The sequence below is a fragment of the Odontomachus brunneus genome, unplaced genomic scaffold, assembly GCF_010583005.1.
Source record: "Odontomachus brunneus isolate Ranch 3 - 2012 unplaced genomic scaffold, Obru_v1 Obru_scaffold_019, whole genome shotgun sequence".
Classification (NCBI taxonomy): Eukaryota; Metazoa; Arthropoda; class Insecta; order Hymenoptera; family Formicidae; genus Odontomachus; species Odontomachus brunneus.
This window is the reverse complement of record NW_022639469.1, coordinates 2,950,152-2,971,935: the sequence shown is the minus strand read 5'-3', so window position 1 is coordinate 2,971,935 and position 21,784 is coordinate 2,950,152. Positions and strand designations below refer to the sequence as shown.

Genomic DNA, 21,784 nt, shown 5'->3' with positions numbered 1-21,784 from the left:
TTGTGGGACTCTGTAGCGCACCCAGTACCTTGAAAATATTTTTCCAACACCCGAAAATCACCCCCATAACGTTAGATCCGTCATAGTAGCGCATACGGCTTCTCGCGCATGCACAGTGGTACTTATACTGCGCATAGGTCGAAAGTAGGCTATGTAATGGTAGGTTATAAGTTATTTCGCGTTAGCGTAGAGAGCACTATTTGGGATAGTTTTTTAGGGTTTTTTAAAGAAACATTCGCCTTTGAAAATGTCTATTTTCGAAAATTACGTCAGATATGCTTATTTCGTTCTGTATCGTTTCCGGGGTGTCAACGCGTGTTTGTGTGACTCTGTAGCGCACCCAATACCTTGAAAATATTTTTCCAACATCCGAAAATCACCCCCATAACGTTGGATCCGTCATAGTAGCACATACGGATTCTCGCGCATGCACAGTGGTACTTATTCTGCGCATAGGCCGAAAGTAGGCTATGTTTTGGTAGGTTATAAGTTATTTCGCGTTAGCGTAGAGAGCACTATTTCGGATAGTTTGTTAGGGTTTTTTAAAGAAACATTCGCCTTTGAAAAGATCTATTCTCGAAAATTACGTCAGATATGCTTATTTTGTTCTGTATCGTTTCCGGCGTGACAACGTGTGTTTGTATGACTCTGTAGCGCACCCAGTACCTTGAAAATATTTTTCCAACACCCGAAAATCACCCCCATAACGTTAAATCCGTCATAGTAGCGCATACGGCTTCTCGCGCATGCACAGTGGTACTTATACTGCGCATAGGTCGAAAGTAGGCTATGTTATGGTAGGTTATAAGTTATTTCGCGTTAGCGTAGAGAGCACTATTTGGGATAGTTTTTTAGGGTTTTCTAAAGAAACATTCGCCTTTGAAAAGGTCTATTTTCGAAAATTACGTCAGATATGCTTATTTTGTTCTGTATCGTTTCCGGCGTGACAACGCGTGTTTGTGTGACTCTGTAGCGCACCCAGTACCTTGAAAATATTTTTCCAACATCACCTCCATAACGTTAGATCCGCCATAGTAGCGCATACGTATTCGCGCGCATGTGCAGTGGTATTTATTCTGTGCATGGGCCGAAAGTCGGTCGTGTTACTTCAGGGGGTCGATTGTGTATTTCAAAACAAAGTGAAAATGACAAAAGTGTGCAAATTTACTAGAATATTTATAACTTCGTTAGTCAATGTCTAATTAATTTGCTTAGTTTTGTAATTTTCATTCCGTTTCGAGATACACAATCGACACCCAGGTTAGGTTATATAAGGCGTTTTTTCATTCCGTGACCACGATACCGTTTGGTTGGTTGGTTTGGTCCACTTAACGCTCGCAACACCTCGAGTAACAAAGATAGAATGACGCTCACAGCGTTGCGAGCGTAAAGCCCGTATCAGACTACCGACTGCACAGGCCGACCCGAATGCCGACTCTCAATGGACCAATCACAGTAAGGCGCCGACTCGGTGTCTCATTGTGATTGGTCCATTGAGAGTCGGCATTCGGGTCGGCCTGTGCAGTCGGTAGTCTGATACGGGCGTTAAGTATACCAAACTAACCAACCAAACACTACCGTGGTTACGAAACGAAAAAACGCCTGTAGTGTAGCATGTAGAGCACATTCTAGGGTAATTTTTCACGATCCTTTACAGTAATTTTCGTAGTCGTGAGAGTTCAGTTTCGCAAAAACGTCAAATGTGCGTATTTCGCTGTACATCGTCTCCTGAATGACAAGGAGAGTTAGTGTTACTCTACTCCCTCAGTATCGCTCCCAGAATGTTGAAAATAATTTGCCGATATCCCAAAGTGGCGCCCATAATGTTAGATCCATCTTAGCTTTATATTCGGATTCTCGCGCATGCGCAGTGAAAAAGTTCATGTGAAATCGATAGAGCGAAAAATAAAAAGTGAAAAGATTCGCTCGAAGTAACGTGATCGCTGCCCTGAAGTCCTATGGCATGTATTTCCGCGTACCGCGTAATCAATAAATTGCGACGTTTAGTATTTCTGTTGGAATTTCTAAAAGAATAGAAAGATGTGATTGATTATGCGGTTACGCGTTACGCGGAAATCCCACCCGAATGAAGGCAGACAATGGTGGGTAGCAAAGAGAAGCCTGAGGGTGGAGTCCCATGGCATGTATTTTCCGCGTACCGCGTAAGCGCGTAAACAATATATTGCGATGTTTAGTATTTCTGTTGGAACTTCTAAAGGAATAGAACTATGTGATTAGTTACGCGGTTACGCGTAAATACGTGCCATTGAACTTCAACCTAAGGGTGTGTTCCCATTTAGCGCGTCAAGCGTCGCGTCGATCTTCGCGGATCAATCAAATCGCAATCAAATCGTCTCATTTTATTCATCGTAAAATTAGGCAATAAAATTGGATGATTTTATTGATCCGCGATGGACGACGCGACGCGTGATGCGCTAAGTGGGAACGCACTCTGAGCATGTACAAATAGTACTCCAGTGCTGAGATTCTGTAACTCGTTATTGGAGTTAATGACAGTTTCGTTATCGTTGCGCAGCTTTTGTATATAGTATAAAAGTTGCGCAACGATAACGAAACTCTCGTTAACTCCAATAACGATTTACAGAATCCCAACACAGGGGTGCGTTCAGATTCTTCATCCAGGTACACCCTATTATTAGAAACATTATAGTATATGTCACATATACTATAGCACTTCTAATAATAGAATACACCCAGGTATGGAATCTAAACGCAGCCCAGGTGTCGTGTCTAGGGATTCGAGTAAAATCTCAACGGTAGCTAGAGGATTTCATGAAAATCGTCCATTTTGTTCTTATTTACACTTTGTGAATTACCCTAGGTTGGCAACTTAGCTATTATTTTATTGGTGCACTCGAATTTGATTTGAATTTTCTATCTGTTTTGTTGCCGCGCATTGAGTTATTGCCTTAATCAATAATTTTGTGTGCGGAATGAAAGGACGTGCTGCAACCCGCTCGTGCAGATTTAATTGTTCCACATCCGAAAGCTATGACAGGTAATTTGGGATATCGTTTAAACGTTAGCCAATACGATCCTTCATAATCTAAAACATGTGTCTTTCGATTTACAAGACGTACCGAGCGAATTACGTGTTTGAGGTTTAGGAGATAAGGACGTCGGCTCATCTCGAGGAAAGTTATAATCGACAAAATATCTCGTGCATCACAATAGTAAGTCTCCATTTAATAAAATACGTTAAAATAATGAAACACAAATTTTTTCTTATATTTTTTTATTATTGTTAATATATTTTCGTTGTTATAATGATTCGAAAGTAAGATTATACAATGATACTCTACAAGTTAGTTTTGATAAGAGATAAGAGGCATTGGATTCACACGTTTTCCTGTTCATAGACGCCGACTTTTGTGAAAAAAATATGGTTTAAATTAAAATATAAGATATACTTCTCTTTGTTCTAATGACAATAGTTTCAGATTTTGCTTTAGAATTTGTTTAGTTGAACCTTGCCCAGGTATAGAGCAGAGTGATGTCAAGTGATGTACTAATAATATCTTTATAATGTCTCTAACATCAATATCCAGACAGCATAAGATCTCCTGAGGATGTTCTGGGAACGTTCTCAGAACATAGAGACATTCTCAGAATATCTTTAAGATGTCCTGTGGAGATCTGTGCTATTTGGGTAATAACATCATTAAGACATCTTTAAATGTCATGCTACCTCTTAAATCAATCCACATAGATTTCTAATTTCTGGAAATATTTCAATCTTCAGCATTACTAGCAATTTCAATATAAATGCAGAATGTTGAAGATTAAAATATTTTCAGAAATTAGGAATTTATGTGGATTGATTTAAGAGTCCAAGTAACATGACATTTAAAGATGTCTTAATGTTATTATTGACGTTAGACCCCTTCTCCACAACCTTGCTTTAATTCTTTCATCGTAAGAAATTGACCAACAGTTGATTATTTTGAAAATAATCGACTGTAGTTGGTCAATTTATTAAAAATAGGCTAAAAGATTAAAGCAAGGTTGTGGACAAGGGGAGAGACGTTATTAAGATGCTATTAATATATTACTTGATATCATTCTTTCATTCATATATATATATATATATATATATGTGTGTGTGTGTGTGTGTGTGTGTTGTGTGTATGCATATATATGTATCATAATGTAAGTTATTATGAGTAATGATTATGATAATTTACAAATTACAGCACATGTTAATTGTTTGCGTCAATCAGTGGACACATAGTTCTCAAATAAAAGTACTCAGATACAAGTGAATAAAGGCAATACATTATGAATGCGTTACAAAATTTGTATGTTTAAGAAAATGTGATCTTTTTTAATTGAAACTTTTCCTAAATATATCATTGTTATCTTTCCCAGTATATGTAACTTTTTCTCCTTTTATAGAAAATTTAGTAAAATTAAACTAAGTAATAGAAGCACATACCCGAGCAGCACATATTAATTGACCAACAATTGGCTACCATAGATTGGATTTTACATTGACTATGGGTTCAATATTAGCCCAATGTATTGTACTGCTAGGGTAATATATTATATTATAAAAAATATATTTTTCGAATAAACACATTTTCTTTATTCACTTGTTTTTATAATTATCATGATTATGATTATAATTTGGAATATGATTATAATAGAGAAAACGCAATAATAAATACACATGTGTGAACATTGAAAAGAAAGCTCGTGACATAAAAGAAAGTCAGCGTCTCCTATCTTAAGATAGAATGAACAAGGGATTGTGAACCATCACCGATCGGTTAATCTGCGATACAGAGTATGAAATGTACAAAGCGGACACGTCTTCCTCACTTTTTTGTTTTCTTCCAGTCGTATCTGCCTAATATGTCGGCTTTTAAGACTACGGCTTCGCGATTTAACGCTCGGCGTTACTTTCTTTCGTCGCGGAGAGAACGCATTTGTGTCTGCGTTACGAAGTCGCCGTGCGAAACGGAATTGTTAAGGCGGTCGTTTAAGTAAACTACGATAGTTTTGGCACTTAGATTTACGATTGCACTAATTGCGAATGGTACCGACTGCGCGTTCCAAGTAAACGCCCTTCTACGCTATGTATATTATATATATATATTTGATATCAAATATCTCTGCGGCTATGCAGCACAGATCATTCTTGATTTTTTTCTCTTTGCTATGTTACGATTTTCTCGGGGGGACGGTAATTAATTTATTATATAATTATGCTTGTGTGTGTTTACACAAGGAGAAGCCGCGACTCACCAGTCTTTCTTTCTTATCTTTTTACGAATGTAAAACGATTGTATTATATAAGTCAATCGTTTTATACTCGCAAAAAAATAAAAAGAGTCGGTAGGTCGCGTGTCTCCAGCTTGCCTTGTTACGAGACTAATAATGTGTCGTTATTGAAAGGCATTGTTCCCCGCTTTATTGCGACATTATTGTTCGAGAAATTATCGCTGTCGTTTCATAAGAACTCCTACATACATACATAATCTCGCTACTAAAATTTCATTGTATCACTTGACCTCACTTTGAACTATGAAGAGCTGAAAATCAGCGTCTTCATCATCGCGATGATATACAAGTGAAAAAAAACGGCTATAGTTATGCGAAAATGATCCAATTCATAAAATTGATTTTTTATCACTGGGTAATCCATATATCTTTCTACATAAAACAAAAAAGATTCAAGCCTTATGGGCGTCTAAAGTTAATTAAAAAATAGTTTTTATTTTCTACTAATTGCATTTTTTTACTCATTTTTTTAAAGAGTTAAGCTTGTCAATGAAAACCTTTAAAGAGAAAAAATGGACCATGCTTGACTTCTTGAATGATTGCGAAGAGAGAAAACTTCCATGCTATCTATACTTTTAAAATCATATATTGAATTCTCATCTTCATTTCTCTCGAAATGTACTTCCAGGGCTTCCAAGATCCTACTCGGCGGGTAGAGTAACATTCAATTAATCAATCAAAGAAATCTTCTTTTTGTTCGGATTGATCAATTAAATGCTACTCTACTCGTCGAATAGAGTTTTGGAACGTAGCCATGTGGATTGGATCATTTTCGCATAACTACGGCCAAAATGATTAATGGAATGTTTCAAACGACGATCGTGCGCGTGTAAAATGGCAGTGTTTTAATTCGGTAAAATTTCCATCCCTTCGTTTCTCTTTCATCATATTTACGGGTTGCGCATATTGTTGCATGCGAGATGATGCTTTGACAAATCGCTTTAACTCGGTAAAGCGATGCAAAACCGCCGACGTTACAACTATAATAAGGCGCATGACCCATGAATTCGTGTAAGATATTTCGAATACAAAACTGCAAACTGATAAACAACGATAAACTTTGTATCGGGAATGTCTCGTGAGTCTCTAAATAGCGAAAGGGGTTACCAGGAAAGCGTTCCTAAGAATTTATCTTTACGATACCTTTCAAAGTGCAAAATACGGGACGGTGTCAACCGCTTGCCTTCACAATTAACTAAAACATACTTTTGCTTCCCTAATTATTTCAGTGGATTTTTGAGAGCACAGATCGTTAAAACAAAATTCAATATATCCTACGTTTTTATTCCGTAAACACTTGAGTAGTTGATTGACACATCACTTGAGTAGTTGATTGGTTGAGAGTAGAGAATTTAGAAATATATAAGATATCTCGAAGACAGGATTTTTTCTTTTCGGGCAGAGACGTATTTCGATAAGGCAATTTCGGTAAGGCAAGCAAGTTTGAACTTAGGCCGCACGATTGCTTTCTCGCATACGTGATCTTCCCTACGACATATTCGTCCTAATAACACAAGCGGGACTGGCACAGCGATTGTTCGGGAACACGTACGCTCGTTGAAGACACAGGGAAGAGATGTACATAGGCGACAAGTCTATGGTAACTGTTAACTGCGTGTTCCGTCTAACATTCTTACGCAAGCCGTGGCCTTCCCACTAAAGAAAGAAAGAAACAGAAAAATAACTCCCTATTCCCCGATCTTGTATGAGAAGCAAGACATTAGCGAAGTTTCTTCGATATTGTTCGCCTAGTCGTTTTCTATGGACGCAATGTGTCCGGGGATAGGAAGAAATTGCGAGAGGTACTTGCGCCCCCGCGATGGATGGTACACGATCGACGGAATGTTTACGAGGATAAGATAATTCAAACGAGACCGAAGTCCGTGTGAACCGTGACGTCGCAGTTGTTCGGCTTGTCGGCAGCCGCCATGTTCACCTCCACCAAGGTGTCCACGCTGTTGATCGGGCAGCCCTTGAGGATCTTCTGCGCCGCCAAGCTGGTGAATTGCACCTGCATGTCGCTGAGGCTCGGATAGGAGTGCAGATCCGCTCGGCTTACAGTCTTTTCTAAATTAGGCTCGGAACCCTGCGGTGCTCGTTGCTGCTTCGCCGTCTCTAGATTCTCGATGTAGACGTCGTTGAAGGAGCCGCCGAAGCCGTCGTATGACTTGGTGGGCGATGGCGGATTTGACGCGATGTTGTTCTTTGAACCGGGATGCAGCAGGTTGCGGTAGCTCAACGCGTCCTTGGACAGTGATAGGCTAAGCTTACGGGAATTGTTCATCGCATCGTTCGTATTCTTCGTGGTAGACAGCGCGGCGGCCGAGTGCTCGTGCGCCAGCGCGTTCTTGTCGACGTTATTAGTGGAACCGTCGATCAGGTGGGCTTGACTGTTGTTTAGGCGGTTTGTTAGCTTCAGCTTGTTAGGCACTTCTTCTTCAACTTTCGGTTTGTTCTCCTTGTCGGATTCGGATAGCAATAGGCCAACTTTTGGTTCTTTCGGAGCGTAAAGCGATGACGGCCGTTCGGCCTTAACTGGTTTATTCAACTTCTCCTCGTCTAACTTGGATTTGAAAAGCTTCTCGTCATCCACTCGGGTCTTGTAAGCCTTCTCGCCCATTTCCCTCTCCTGCTTCTCCTTGCAGTCAATTACTTCCTTCTCTGCGATCTTCGTCTTCACCGTGCCGTTCTCGAAAGTAATCACGGATCTCATCGGTGAATTGTTTTGCTGAACGTAGATCTTCGTGCCGGGCGAGCCGGAAATAGTCGTAGTGCTGGTCGTGTTAGAGGCCAGCGTCACGCTATTCTGTATCGCACGTTGCTCTTGCGACGGGCTTACCGGACTTAGATTCGTGGATACCTGAAGGGTAATCGAGTTTTGCGCCTCTTGCAAAGGAGTCAGCGAACCTTGCTGGACGACTTTGAGCGGCGACGACTTTGTCGACAGCGTGGCCGTTTTCAGTGGTGAGCAAGTCAATTTGCTGCTGGACACGGACTTGCCGCTGGAGTGCGATGAATGGCCAGACGAAGTCTTTTGTAGGACCTTGGAACGATAAAAGTTGCTTTATTCGAGAATAGTAAAAGGAACACAAAGAAGAAGATTACGAATCTGTACTATCACATTAGAGTACTTTAAAATAGTAAAACTTCAGAATATTAAAATTTTAAAATTATCGATACCGAAATATTTTTCAACAAGACATATTCACAAACATATTTGCGAGTTCTCTTCAAATAAAGACTTACGATAAAGACATTTTCTCTATAAAAAGAGAGACTGCTTTACGTATATTATTGTCAGAAAAGGTAGAACAAAATCTCTATTATATTTCTCGTGCTGTAAAGGAACGTTCTAGATGTGCACATAGCATTATAAATTCTTAACTATATTAGAAGAATTATCTAAACGTACAGCTCTCCGATCGTTGAATAAACAACATCAGTCGATGATTAAGGAACTCAACAGGTAAAGGACTCAGACCGACGGTATCAATGCCCCTCTAATTTTTTGAAAGCGCGGATGAAGAGATGAACGTCCATATAAGCCGTCACATACATGCATCACATATTGAAGTGCAACTGAAAAACTATATGCGTTTTGCAAACTAATCTGCTCGTCAATCGAATTAATTGAATTAACTGCGAATGCTGCAAGAATTTTTCGATGACTCGGAAAAACATTGCGCGGATAATAGACTTATAATAACGCTACAATATAGAAATATAGGATGATCATATATTAGAAAAAAAAGAGAAAAAACAGGGAAGAAAAAATCTGAGTAAAGATAAATTTAACTGAGCGTAAGATAAGTACCAATAAACGTGTGTTCGCGTTATACTTAAGAGAGCTCAACTTAAACCCACTTTATGCTGCGGAGAGCCGTTGGTAGACTTTGCGCCGCCGTTGCTGAAATCGTGACTCGGCCTTCTGGAGTTGGACTGCCTCGTGTTGGGTCTGCCTAACGTCGTCGTCTTGGCCGGACTCGCGTTCATCGTCCTAACTGAGCCAGAACTGCCGCCGCTTCTACTGGGCGATGAGTTCGTTGAGTTCTTGTCGTTTTGCACTTGGTTGCGCGCCTGATATGCCTCCTGGTTGGTGGTGCTGGGCGGCAAAACGGAGGCTCTGGACGTACATCTACTCAGGCTGGAGCACTTGGACCTCGGCAAGGTGGAGCACGGTGACCGATGTCTTCGAGAGCTCCTTGGCGTCGAGTTGGCCAACAAGCTCGAGGAATCACCGCTGGCCTGACGCCGATGTCGCCTCGGCAAAGTGGCCGATCGCACGGAACTCGAGTCGTCCCACACTTGGAAACTGGCCTGCGACTGGTCTAAGCCCTCCATCATCTGAAAAAGAAAAGAAAAGGCTCAATCGATCCGAGCTCGCCGTTCGATTGCTCGGTACCGTGGCTATTTCATCCCACGTTTAGGTCCCGGCTAAATCGCTCGAATTATTTGCAAGAGCCCGCTGTTTTCGTCGTAAGACGATATTTCTAACTTTAAGATTATTAACGGCCGAGAATGTTGTCGTTTCGGGGTTTCTTTTCCTTTTTTTTTTTCTTTTTATCAATTATCAGAGGGAACCGGTTAATTAGCCTCGCGGCGCTACAAGCACCGTGTAAGAAGTGCCTTTTATTAGTTCTTATTGGCAAATACCTGTGTGCAACTTACCGAAGGACTGGCGGCCCTTGTTTGCGTGGCAACGCTATGCAAATGCACGACGCGCGGATTAAACCATTCGGTGGGGGGATACTGAGCACTGAAAGTGCCCATTAACGGTGCGCCCTTCCTCCGTGTGCTTCGCCGAAAGAGCCTGGAGAGCAGGCCTATCTTCTCTGAAAAAATCCCAGAAAAGCCTTGAGGAAGGGATTTGGATTTGCTGCATTTCGTTCCAAGATAATGAGGATCGGGGAAGGGCTCGTCAGCTATAGGGTGACTAAGAAGCTTCAATCTGGATTGTATCGTCGTCCCTCGCATACGACTAACGGCGGACGTTACATATCAAACGTATATATATATATACACACACACACACACAGTGTTATTTCGCAAGGGGCATTTATGCTGACTTAACGCTACAATCATTCATAGCTATCTCGATGTATATCGAGACGTTCATTAGTCTCGAAGCGATAGCGAAATGATCGAGAAGTCTACCTTGTACATGCATGCATTTGCGCGAACGTTCAAGAGCTGCAGAGCTTCCAGACGAAATTGTGCCTTCGGAGAGATAACTATGTACAATTGGCGGATATTTTTTCAACGGATTCCTTTCCCATCAAGCAGTCACCCATCACCACGCAATCCCTTCCCCGATCAGACTCACTGGTTGGACTGTGAGGCGCGCTGTCCGTGCTGGCGTATTCCGCGCTGGACGACGTGTCGCTCCTTTCGGGTCTCCGTGGCAGAGACCGCGAACTTCCGCTTCTATGCAAACGTCTAGCCGATCCCCAAAGCCGCAAAGAGTGTCGCCTCTCGAGACGGCCTGGCATCGACCGGCATCTGGCGAATAGGACCTTGTCGTTGGGATTCCCTGTCGGAAAAACGATCGAAATCAGCTCTAACGTTGTCACAGCAAACATGATCGCGTTATAAGTGCAATCAAATATGAGTAAGCGCTCAATTCGGGAGACACGGCGACAATTGCTCTCCTGAGACTCTCCTCGCGGCATCTGCTTAGTAAAACGGATATTGGCGCGAGGTATGGTCTTGTGACGGGAAAGTCGGTTAGAAAAATCCAGGTTGCCGCGTCAAACGCGCCGGCAGGTAGCAGGAAGTTCCGCGGAGAACGTGTAAATTTCAGAACGGTGGGACGACGCGGTGAAAAGGGTTAATATCGCGACGCGGCCGAGCGGTGATCGCTGCAACTGCGTCCTTAAAGAATAAAAAAAGGGGGAAAAGAAAAGGGGAAAAAAAAGTGGAATACCCTCATTCCTGAGTTTCATCTCGGTACATAGCCACGGGCGATACGCCGACGTACCGACGAGTGGGTTACCAGCGTGAGAATCAGTCGAGAAACGAGTAAGAGAAAAGTAGGAAGATTATATACGTGGCCCCCTCCCCCTCCTCCCCCCCACGTGATGTCGACGGCGTATGTAACGGTAGACAATGTCGTGACCAATAGCTAATATATCGGTTGTGCTAAACGCTTTCCAGGCATCGTCGGCTTCATTCTCTTTCTTCATTTCTTCCTTGTCTCTCTCTCTCCCTCTCTCTCTCTCTCTCTCTCTCTCTCTCTCTCTCGCATGCTTCTTCTCCTCTTCTCGTTTTCTCTTTCCTTATTCCTTGGATCGTCTCGTACTAATACGTGTGCTGTGCCAATGCTGGCGGCTCTATTCCCCGTGTATATGCATACACACACACACATACGTACACGTGCATACTGACATATGTAAAAAAGAACACGCGAGTAGCCGCAAGAAGTTTCCGCGTGCGTCGTCGTTGTGGTATACCGAGGTCCCGACCGGAGATACATTGAGATGCGCGTGCTTTTTGTCAGGTGGTAAAGCGCGACGACAGGTGGCTTCTCTCGCGTGTAATCGAAATTGCAATCAGATCGGCTTCTCATAATCCACCCGCCCCGCCGAAGTTCTGGCTCAGGGCGCGTAAGAAGTCACCGACAACGTGGAGCAGAGACGAGAAGGTGGACACGCGGCAGCGAAGCGAACGTCGCTCTCGCTGCGGGGGTTTCCGCGAACGCGGCAAAAAGCGAAATTAAGATCGCACGGTGATTTTTCGTGCGGCGGTCGCGTCGCGAGAGGAATTGACGATCTTCCGGCGGCTGGAGTTGCGTGGCTACCAAGGACGACAACAACATAAACGCTCTCTCGACCCGTCCGTCGAGTCGAGAGGAGAAAAAGGCCTGAACGGAGCGAGCAGCTAGTGAGCTCCTCCTGGACAATCGAAACGTTTCCCGAACACGTGCCGAACGAGTTTGCCTGGACCGACCGGTCTGCCGGGCGAGTTCCTCCTCGAGTTTACGAGGGCTCGGCTTCCTGTGCATCCTATCACGAGACACGGCGAAAGCGACTCGGTCTCGGCTGCGCGCATTTATTCGTCCGCACCGGCTTCGCGCCGTTACGACAATCACGCGAGATGGAATCGTGCCAATTTGAATGCGTAAGTGTAAGCGCGCGAACGCGCTTCTACATATCATGAGAGGGTGTTTCTGTCTCCCACGCTTGTCAGTGCAACTCCAAGTGTTGGTTGATCTCTTTTTACTACACGTATATTTATTGCCAAGAGTCATTTTCGCGAACTCCTCATCCGTTCCCTGTCTGTGAACACAATATTCGAGAATATTTCACTCCAACACACGTTCGCGCCTTTACGTGAAAACGCGTTTAAATTGGCCGACACGGCCAATAAATTTACAATTAACGATCGCGATTGATATCGCGCGATTGCCGCTTCAGCGGAAAACATGGTCACGGTGAACTTTCCCTTGTGGATAAGTTTCGCGCAGCTCAGGTGACAACGAATACGCGACGTTCTAATAAGACCCGTTCTAATAAGTCCCGGAGGACCTCGTGCAACTACTGCACTACTGCGGGAAAAATCCCTCAATTATGAGAATAAAAGCGCGTTCGTTGTTTGACGATTGTTAAGGAAATAGACCGAACAGTTACCGTCGCAAATCATTTCTCACTGTTTGTCATTTTGACAGACTACACTGCCTACAAATACAAATCACATTTGTTCTCGTCTACTTAAGCTAGGTTAGTTATGCCTCCATTGCACAAGTTTTTGCTTAGAGCAGCAAATTGAAAGCAACGAATAAATTGCTCGCACTACGGGGGGTCATTCGCTGTCCCATATGAACAAATTACATGTTGCGGATATTTCGTTGAATTAGCGAAACTTCTTCTCTCAGTGTGGATGAAGACGAGAGCGTTAATCACGTCATCACTTGACACGCGCGCGACGTGCACACAGCCGATATTTTCGCGACATTAGTTTCCCATACGACAACTTCCGCGTAAAGTTTGCACGGGGCACGTAACATACGATCCACCGGGAGAATAATAGCCGTCTCCCCCAACTACATTTATCTTCGCGTGCGCCTTCGCATTCTCCGCTAACTAAAATCTCCAAAGACGACGAGAGAGCATAATTTCCGTCGAAAGTCCTCGCGTGGCGCCGTACGTACGTTAACAGATCGCGAACTTTGTCCGCTGCGAAAGAACGAGTCGCGCGATGACGTCAGAAGATAAATACGCGAAACTCTTACCTCCGCAAATAACGTCCGCCAGGTTCGTCTGTACAGCCTGATGCGTAACATCGCCGTCTCTCAGAGTGAGCATCTCGCCGTGCACGAGAGCCACCGCTTCGTCGTTACTCATCAGCATGCTGCCCTGACCCCTGGACCCATTCACGTCCCTGGAACACCGCCTGGAGCTACCGGAGTCGCGCCTGAGCCTCTTGGTCTCGGGCGTTACGACAAAGTAGCCCTGGGACGTGTGATAGATCTTTCGTTCTTGCATGAGCTTCGCTAACGCGTCGTAAACGAGCTCGCGGCTGGGTCTCTGCATGGCCGGGAAGGCGTTCCTGAGGGCTGATCTCAGGGTATCCAAGGTCGCCGCCTGCCTCTGGGAGGTGAGCTCCAGAATGGCCCAGCACAGGGCTTCTGGCAGCGGCGTGAACTGGCCTTGGGAAACCGGAGCCACCAGGCAGTCTTCTATATCGCCTGCAAAGCAAAAAAGGGCGATCATGTTAAGGGCGATGTGTGTCGTCGACGACGTCGGTGGATGCCCCGAGAATCAGCGCTATTTTTATAGAGATCAATCGAAAGACGAGTAATCGAGTTCGTTTTACGTAACCCACTTTTATGCTCCGGTAGCAATTTCGCGCCGTCGTCATGGTCTCGTGCGCCGGGATTTTACGATCGTCACATTGGCGTCCTCGTGGATGAAATAAGCAACGACGGTCTCTCTCTCTTTCTTCGCGCGACACGACTTTCGCGTAATTTTATATTCTCCACTTGCTCCTATCGCCCGTCGTCGCAATAGGCAAGTCTCGTTTATCTTCTTACGTGATCATGTAATTTTATTTTCAAGGTACGATGTGGTAAAACGTAACAGCCGCTTGGTAATCCGGTGACATTCGAATTTAAAGCCTCTCTAAACCCGAGACGACTTCGACACTTCTTAGCACGTGTACTCGAATTGAAATTTTACATTCTGATCTTACATTAACAACGCAAATTTCGTTCACCTTGAAATATCAATGAACAATCCGAAGATATTACACTAGACACTTAAAAATTATCACTCATTATTTTCTACTTGCATTTAATCTTTTATTTATCTTTAATTCCTATCAGCAATATATAATTGGAAACAATAGATTGTCTTCATTCATTCTTGTATTATTTTTTACCGGTGTTAAAAGTTTCGATAAGTAAAGGAATGAAAAAAAAAGGAATATATAAGGATAAAAAGACAACAGTGTCACGTATTCAACTGTTTATCAATAGAGGACGATAGATAAAATGAGTCACTGTTGGTCTTAAAAATGTAACATAAGTTTTTAGGTCACTGAATACTATGATAATATTTTTATTCGCCTAAACTCGTGAGGAAAATGGTTAAAATTCGCCTTAAAGATGTCGAAATAAGTCATTAATAGTTTTAATAGTAATTCAGTTAGAGACAATTTCTTTCAATTATTTAGTTGCTTGTACTATAATTTAGTTTTATAAGTTTTTTTCATTGAAAACTAAGGAAATACTTCAAAATAAAATACTCCAAATTTGTCAAATTTCTTCATAAGAAATTCTTTAGAATTTTTAGTGTGATGTACAAGTCTACCATTAGTCATTCTAACGTCTTTAACCCTAGGTATACACACTCTCTGAGACTCCAGGCAAAGTTTGAAACTCTAGTATTAGTAGAGAGAATAAGTAAAGAGGATACGACCGCCGTGTAAAAAAAATTTGAAGTCTCCTCTGTAGATAGTAACTGTCGGAGCAGTCAATTGTCTGTCAGTTTTGTGGTAATTCACAGGTAAAGCAAGCCTGAGGTCTCCCAGACCTCAGTGTGTATTTTTTTGTAAGTAAGTATATTTTGTAATTAATTTTATTCGAGTTCATAGTATAAATATATATTCTAAAAAATGTTAGATTAAATAAGTAATGTAAAAAATACAAGTAATTTTTATTGAGAGACAGAAACACATGGACTAAACGCCCAAAATGATACTGTCTTGTTGGGTGAATGTTATTTGCCGGTTTTATTGATGTTTTTCTTTTTCTGTTTCTGTTACATGCATTACAAGTTATTGAGTTTGTATTTTTTAACAAAAATCCTAACTCTTATACTTGTCTGCAAAACCGCCAGAAAATAGAAATATGAAAAATCGTCAATCTTGAAGCCTTGTAATTTTCATGATAATATTCCAATATTTAAGCTAGATTTTTTCTTTGTATCTTGAAATATGCCCTTTCAAAATCTGAAAACTTTTTTCGATTATTTCTATTACCAAAAAAGATATGTATTTCTCAAACTATTATGGTAAAATGATGTTTTCTTTGCACTTATGAGTAATTCTAATGTTTCAACACGTCTTTATCATGTGATGCTTATTATAATTTAATTCAAATTTTTAATAAATATATGTGTTTATCAGTCTATAAATAATCGGGAAAAAAAGTCAAAATACGATTTTTACCGGAGTTATAATAAAAAAAGTAGCTGGAGTCCTTTGTGTATATACCTAGGATTAAAATACAGGATATGCAGGTACACATCTTATAAAACTTAAGATTCTTTCAATTTTTATCCGTCCACCATCGTATTATACTATTCAGTATTATAATATTCAGTGACCTAAAGCAGTGTCGCTACAGTGGAGAAGTGAAACTATGCTAAACTAATCAAACGAATGCTCTCATAAGGGAGGGGTACAACCTTCATCCCGCAGTGACCTAAAAAACGTAAGATTGCATGTGTAACTTAGTTTTCTTAGGTAAAAATTGGCTTATTTTACTCGTCGTCCTTTAGATTCGGTACATAACAACAAGGCTAAACAGAAATAGAAAGAAAGCGAGCTCGACATAGAACGCCTCGCGACCCAAGTAGCATTATTAGAGGTAAAAAGCAGCTAACGCGAGATTCGCGAGATTTGTACTAGATTCTAAGACCGGTATTCGTAGTTGCAAATTATTGTAACTATGAATTACCGTTCTCCGTTGCTCCGTTACGGCATACTCATTCGTGGCAGTGACATTGGCACCGGCACTTGTGTAGTGCGGTAATATTCGAGAAATAAATGTTAATTACCGCGATGCAGACGAGAGACCGATAAAAACTTCAAAAGAGCGGTCTAAATATATTTATCACCCAACGGGAATATACGGTAACGCATTGACACACGAATATTCATTGATACACATAGTCACTGATATACGCGCGACACACGAGAATATCAAAACAATCTGCAAAAAAGGCTACGTTATCTTCCGTTAGTCGTCAGTTGTCATTAGCCACTATTGAGCCACTATTGAGCGGCCGAGCAATAACAACAATCAATACTTCCAAAACATTGCGAACCTTCAGCAAGACGATCAAACTTCTCATGCGTCGTTTACTTTTCCGAGGATTTCCAGTACGTCCCGAGCCGACGAACGATACGTACAGCGCGGAGTACGCATGTCGGTATGTTAGTTAAGTGAGTAAAATTTCCTGTCACTTCTTGTAATATTGAATTGTATCCTCGTCGGCATCGCGTTTATTAACACGTGTTTCTCCGATCGAATCATCGCACATGTACGCGAGTGTCAGTGCCACGATCGTATCCGGAGCAATGAAGAACGGGGTGCGGGATTAGGAAGCGAGGGTGCCGAGGACGAAGGCAGCGATACGTCATGTATTCCCTGGTATGTCATATTATTTATTACATAGATTTTTTATTTTAATGTAATTAGACTTTTTATAAAGAGAATAATACATTGCTCTGATTAAAAGTAAGAATAAAAATAAAATGCAAGTAAAATATTGAAACAAAATCAAATATTAAATAATTCTAAAATAAGTGTTTTTTACTCAGCGCGGAGAAAACAATAAGTAACTATTTGTAGTGTCGACATAGGACAATATCTGTATAGTATTATATTTATATTATATTTATATTTTATATTATATTTAAATACATACATACATATATATATATATATATATATATATATATATATATATGTATGTATGTATATAAAATATAGTATATATATATAAAATATATATTTAAATGTATACGGAAAAAAAATAATTTGCTTGCCCAGCAAATTTTCTGCTGGTCTAGCAAAATCTTTTCGTTATTATACAGACAGCAAAAAGATTTGCTAAGAGTACTAATCACTATTTGCTGGATATAATTTGCTGAATCTACAAATTATTTTGCTATAAGAACCATGATGGATTTATATAAGCAAATATATAAGTTGCAGTTTTGCTCCAATAGCAAATAAATTTGTTAAGGATACATTATTTTGCATTATTTTGCATCAATAGCAAATTAGCGTGATCCTTAGGATAAATACACTCAACAAATTTTTTCTATATTAGCAACGAAACTACTTCTGCTCTAATAACAAATAATTTGTAAAATTAGTTACGTCAACTAGATTTTTTTGATGTTACGAATATGCAGTAGCAACGACGATTTTGCTAAAAGATTATTTTTCTCCATGTAGTATTTATATCATATTTATATATTTTTCGTGATTCTCTGTTGATCCCTCAAGCTCGACGGGATTTGCAGAATTAATTAATACAAAATGGGAAAATTTTTCAATGTTTATCATGTATTGTAACGAAAATGCGTCGCGACGCGAAAGGGTTGCGTCAAGTTCCATGCCGCGTTTGTGATCACGGATTTTACAGAGTGGGACAAAAAATATAGACACTCCAATTACGGCTTAATCGTATTCCTTCCGCGAATGTAGTCGAAGAACGAGCGTGATCGGCGAATATGAAAGACGGCAGATTTATTAACCCGCATGATGGGCCCGGGCTGTTGTGGAAGAATCGAAAGCCTTATTCTTCTAGTCACGTTTCACGGTAACCTGGCGACACCGCGACTGCGTAGCCCTCTCTCTGCATCTGGTTCACGCCCACAAAAAGAATATGGATTATTCTAAACCGAGGAGTCGAGCAAGACCTCGAAATTCCCGTGGTCCGCTCGTGCAATGAATCCCTAATATGCCCAACGTCGATACCGGAAAGTCAATGCCAACGCGAGGCACATATAGCAGTAGCTCCTATGCGATATCACTGCACGATAATTTTACTCTCATTTTAGCTACGAAAAATATAACAGAGTGAGTCGAAAATTATCGCTATTTCGAAGATTTTTAAAACAAAAAACAAAAACAATTCTTCAGATTTTCGAAGGTATTCCACTGAGAAAAAAGAAACTTCTTAGTTCCGTTTTTTCCTACACTGAGAGAAAAAAATAGTTGGAATAACTATAATCTCACTATATTTTATAGTTCGTTTTGGCCTCAAACATATATTTATAGTTCATCTAAACATGAAGATATAGTAGAATGAACACAGATTTATAGTCACCATCTTATTACTCTATATATATGGTAAAGCACCTTTTGGGAATATAGTTACATATACTTATATTTGCCAAATATTCCAGTTGTATTGACTATATAAAACAGTTAATTTCTCTTACCATTCAATATTTGCTACCTTACTATATTTTTTATTTCAAATAATTATAATTCTTGGTAAAAATTTTACACGGGTCAGTTATACTATGTTTATATTGTAAATATTACCAATATTATGGTAACATTTACTATAAAAATTATATTCCTAACTATAATCTTTTTATTATGCCATTATAGTTCCAAATATTATACATTTTTTTCTCAGAGGAGTAGCTTCGTAGAAGTTAAGGTCACTTTTGTCTTTTCCTTTGAAGATATTCAAGGTAGCAATAGTCATTGACTCATCATCCTGCACATATGTACCGAAACGATTAATTAACGCATTCGTAAAATCACTTGCTCCGCGGATCGCCCATAATTAAGGATCTCGACGGGAAGAAACAACCGGAGAAATCAGAGACGCTGAGAAGTCGACGCGCAGTCGACGCGTGACTTTCCTACATCGCGTGCACTACATTGTGCGCGTATGATCCGCGCAGAACTATTTTAATCAATGGAGTATCGCGCGAAAGTAGTACACAAAATGTTACTTCAAGAACCGTAGAATACATGTCTTCCAATTGATGGTGGCCAGAAATGAAACGTGCCTCAAAGGGGCTTGGCATAAAGAGCCACTGTTATTCTAAAAACGTTAAAAATTGTAGATTGTAAATTGTTGCCGATTCTGAAGGGTTTTGTAACATTTTTAACAATTTTAATATCATTTTTAAGAGTTTGATATGTTGATTTTGATATTTTATATATATTTTTTGTTGAATTTAGTGAATTGGGAGATTTTGGTTGTTATTGTTTTTCTTTTTTTGAAAAATGTATGATTTTTTAGGCGAGTATACTTGGAAAACGATGTCTTTTTTATGAAAAGACATCTCTCAATTTGGGATAATCCAGAAGTAACATTTTGTATACTACTCGCGAAAACACGACAGAGACTCGTACTCGACGATGCACGCCCGCGAAGGCACTTGCTCCGCCGAACGCACGTAATTAAAGGTTTCAGTCAAAGGAGGAACTCTATTTAAAGTTCGTGCGATTACGGGCCCGCCTTCTGCACAGCGAACCTAGGCGCAACTCTGCAATTTTCCCGCTGCTGCGTCTGTCAACGGGCGCCTTTGTTGTGCGCGAACAGACAGGAAAGAGCAGGTCTCCAATTACGCGTGTAGCTAACGTGAAAACGCCCGTTCGCGAGCTCCCGTTAAACAATCGCCGTAAATAGGCCGAATAAATCCGCCTTCCTGAGTCCTCCTTCGCGCGCACCTTCACCGTCGCTCTTGTTCTTTTGACTTCTCGCTGACAGGACGAGATGTCTCGTTGTCCGCCCCGTTGACGTCTACCTCCGCTACGGATACGAGTTTCATAAAGCCGCGCACGGTGCTGTACGCAGAAAGACGCACGGCATCGACTATGGCGATGTGTGTGCGTACTTCTACTTTCGACTTAAATATTATTCTCACGCTCAATGCTCATTCGATATGTGAAGGTGCTTATTTAGACTTCGATTACTGGCGACTTAGATATAGCGCGATGATTCTTTTGCGCTACACTGAGAGAAAAATGTATGATATTTGGAATAATGGCATAGTAAAAAGATTATAGCTAGGAATATCTTTTTTATAATAAATGTCACCATAATGTTTGTAATATTTACAATATAAGCATAGTACAACTGACTCATGTAAAACTTTTACCAAGAATTATAATTATTTGAAATAAAAAACATAGTAAGGTAGCAAATATTAAATGGTAAGAGAAATTAACTATTTTATATAGTCAATACAATTGGAATATTTGGAAAATATGAGTACATATAACTATATTCTCAAAGCGTGCTTTACTATACATATAGAATAATAAGATGGTGACTATAAATGTGTGTTCATTCTGCTATATCTTCGTGTGTAGATGAACTATAAATATATGTTTGAGGCCAAAACGAACTATAAAATATAGTGAGATTATAGTTATTCCAACTATTTTTTTCTCTCAATGTACGAAACTCATCCGCGAGATAACGGCAGCTCGATTAATTTAACGGAATGTAAAACATTATTGTTCAAGGTTTTTCACTTCCATGTTACATTGCGATGTTAAACCGGTTAACTGCGCTAAATCTATGCGCTCGCAATTTAGAATAATTCATCCATAAACGGACAAATATCATTTTACTCTGCTACACTGTAAAAACTGATGTGTTAAATTCAACATTTCATGTGTCCCAAATCATTCACTCTTATTTATGTCTAAATTTAACGAAACAAATATGATAAAAAGTAACACGCATAATATGTAAAAAATTAACACAAGAATTTGACACTTGAATACCATCAGGAATCACAGTTTGTGTTAAATTGACACATGTATAATGTTAAATTAACTAAAATAAAACGTTACTTTAACATTTGAGAGAAGTATTAACTCATGGTTTTGATGAAATAAAAATGTTAAATTGGCATAATCTATGTCTGACATATTAAATATGTCAATTTAACACAACCTCTGATTCCTAACAGTATTCAAGTGTTAAATTTTTGTGTTAATTTTTTCCATATTATGCGTGTTACATTGTAACACATTTGTTTTGTGTTAAATCTACACATAAATTATAGTGGATGATTTGGAACATATGAAATTTATTAAATTTAACAGTTTTTCAATTTATCAGTTTTTACAATGTAAGAAAAGTGATTGCTCTGTTTACTTTCCTTCTCTTAAGTTATGGTCTTCAAAAAAGAATATTTCTAATCTTCAAGAAAGAATATTTTTTATCTTCAAGAAAGAATATTTTCTTGATAATACATAATCTTGAAA

At 40.2% G+C, this 21,784-nt stretch overlaps 1 protein-coding gene across 2 annotated transcripts in view; it reads right to left on the bottom strand.

Moving 5' to 3' along the window:
* Window positions 1-4,077: 4,077 nt before the first annotated feature.
* The window catches only part of LOC116841987 (storkhead-box protein 2), a 142,629-nt gene continuing 124,922 nt past the window's right edge, over window positions 4,078-21,784 (bottom strand). The window contains exons 4-8 of one of the 2 annotated variants that reach the window (XM_032810602.1): window positions 13,532-13,987; window positions 10,628-10,834; window positions 9,973-10,157; window positions 9,169-9,648; window positions 4,078-8,347 (exon numbers count right to left, since the gene is read on the bottom strand). In XM_032810602.1, coding sequence (XP_032666493.1) covers window positions 7,169-8,347; window positions 9,169-9,648; window positions 9,973-10,157; window positions 10,628-10,834; window positions 13,532-13,987 — 2,507 coding nt within the window. In that variant the 3' untranslated portion in view covers window positions 4,078-7,168. The remainder of the gene's footprint in view (window positions 8,348-9,168; window positions 9,649-9,972; window positions 10,158-10,627; window positions 10,835-13,531; window positions 13,988-21,784) is intronic. The other variant, XM_032810603.1, reaches the window with a different exon arrangement.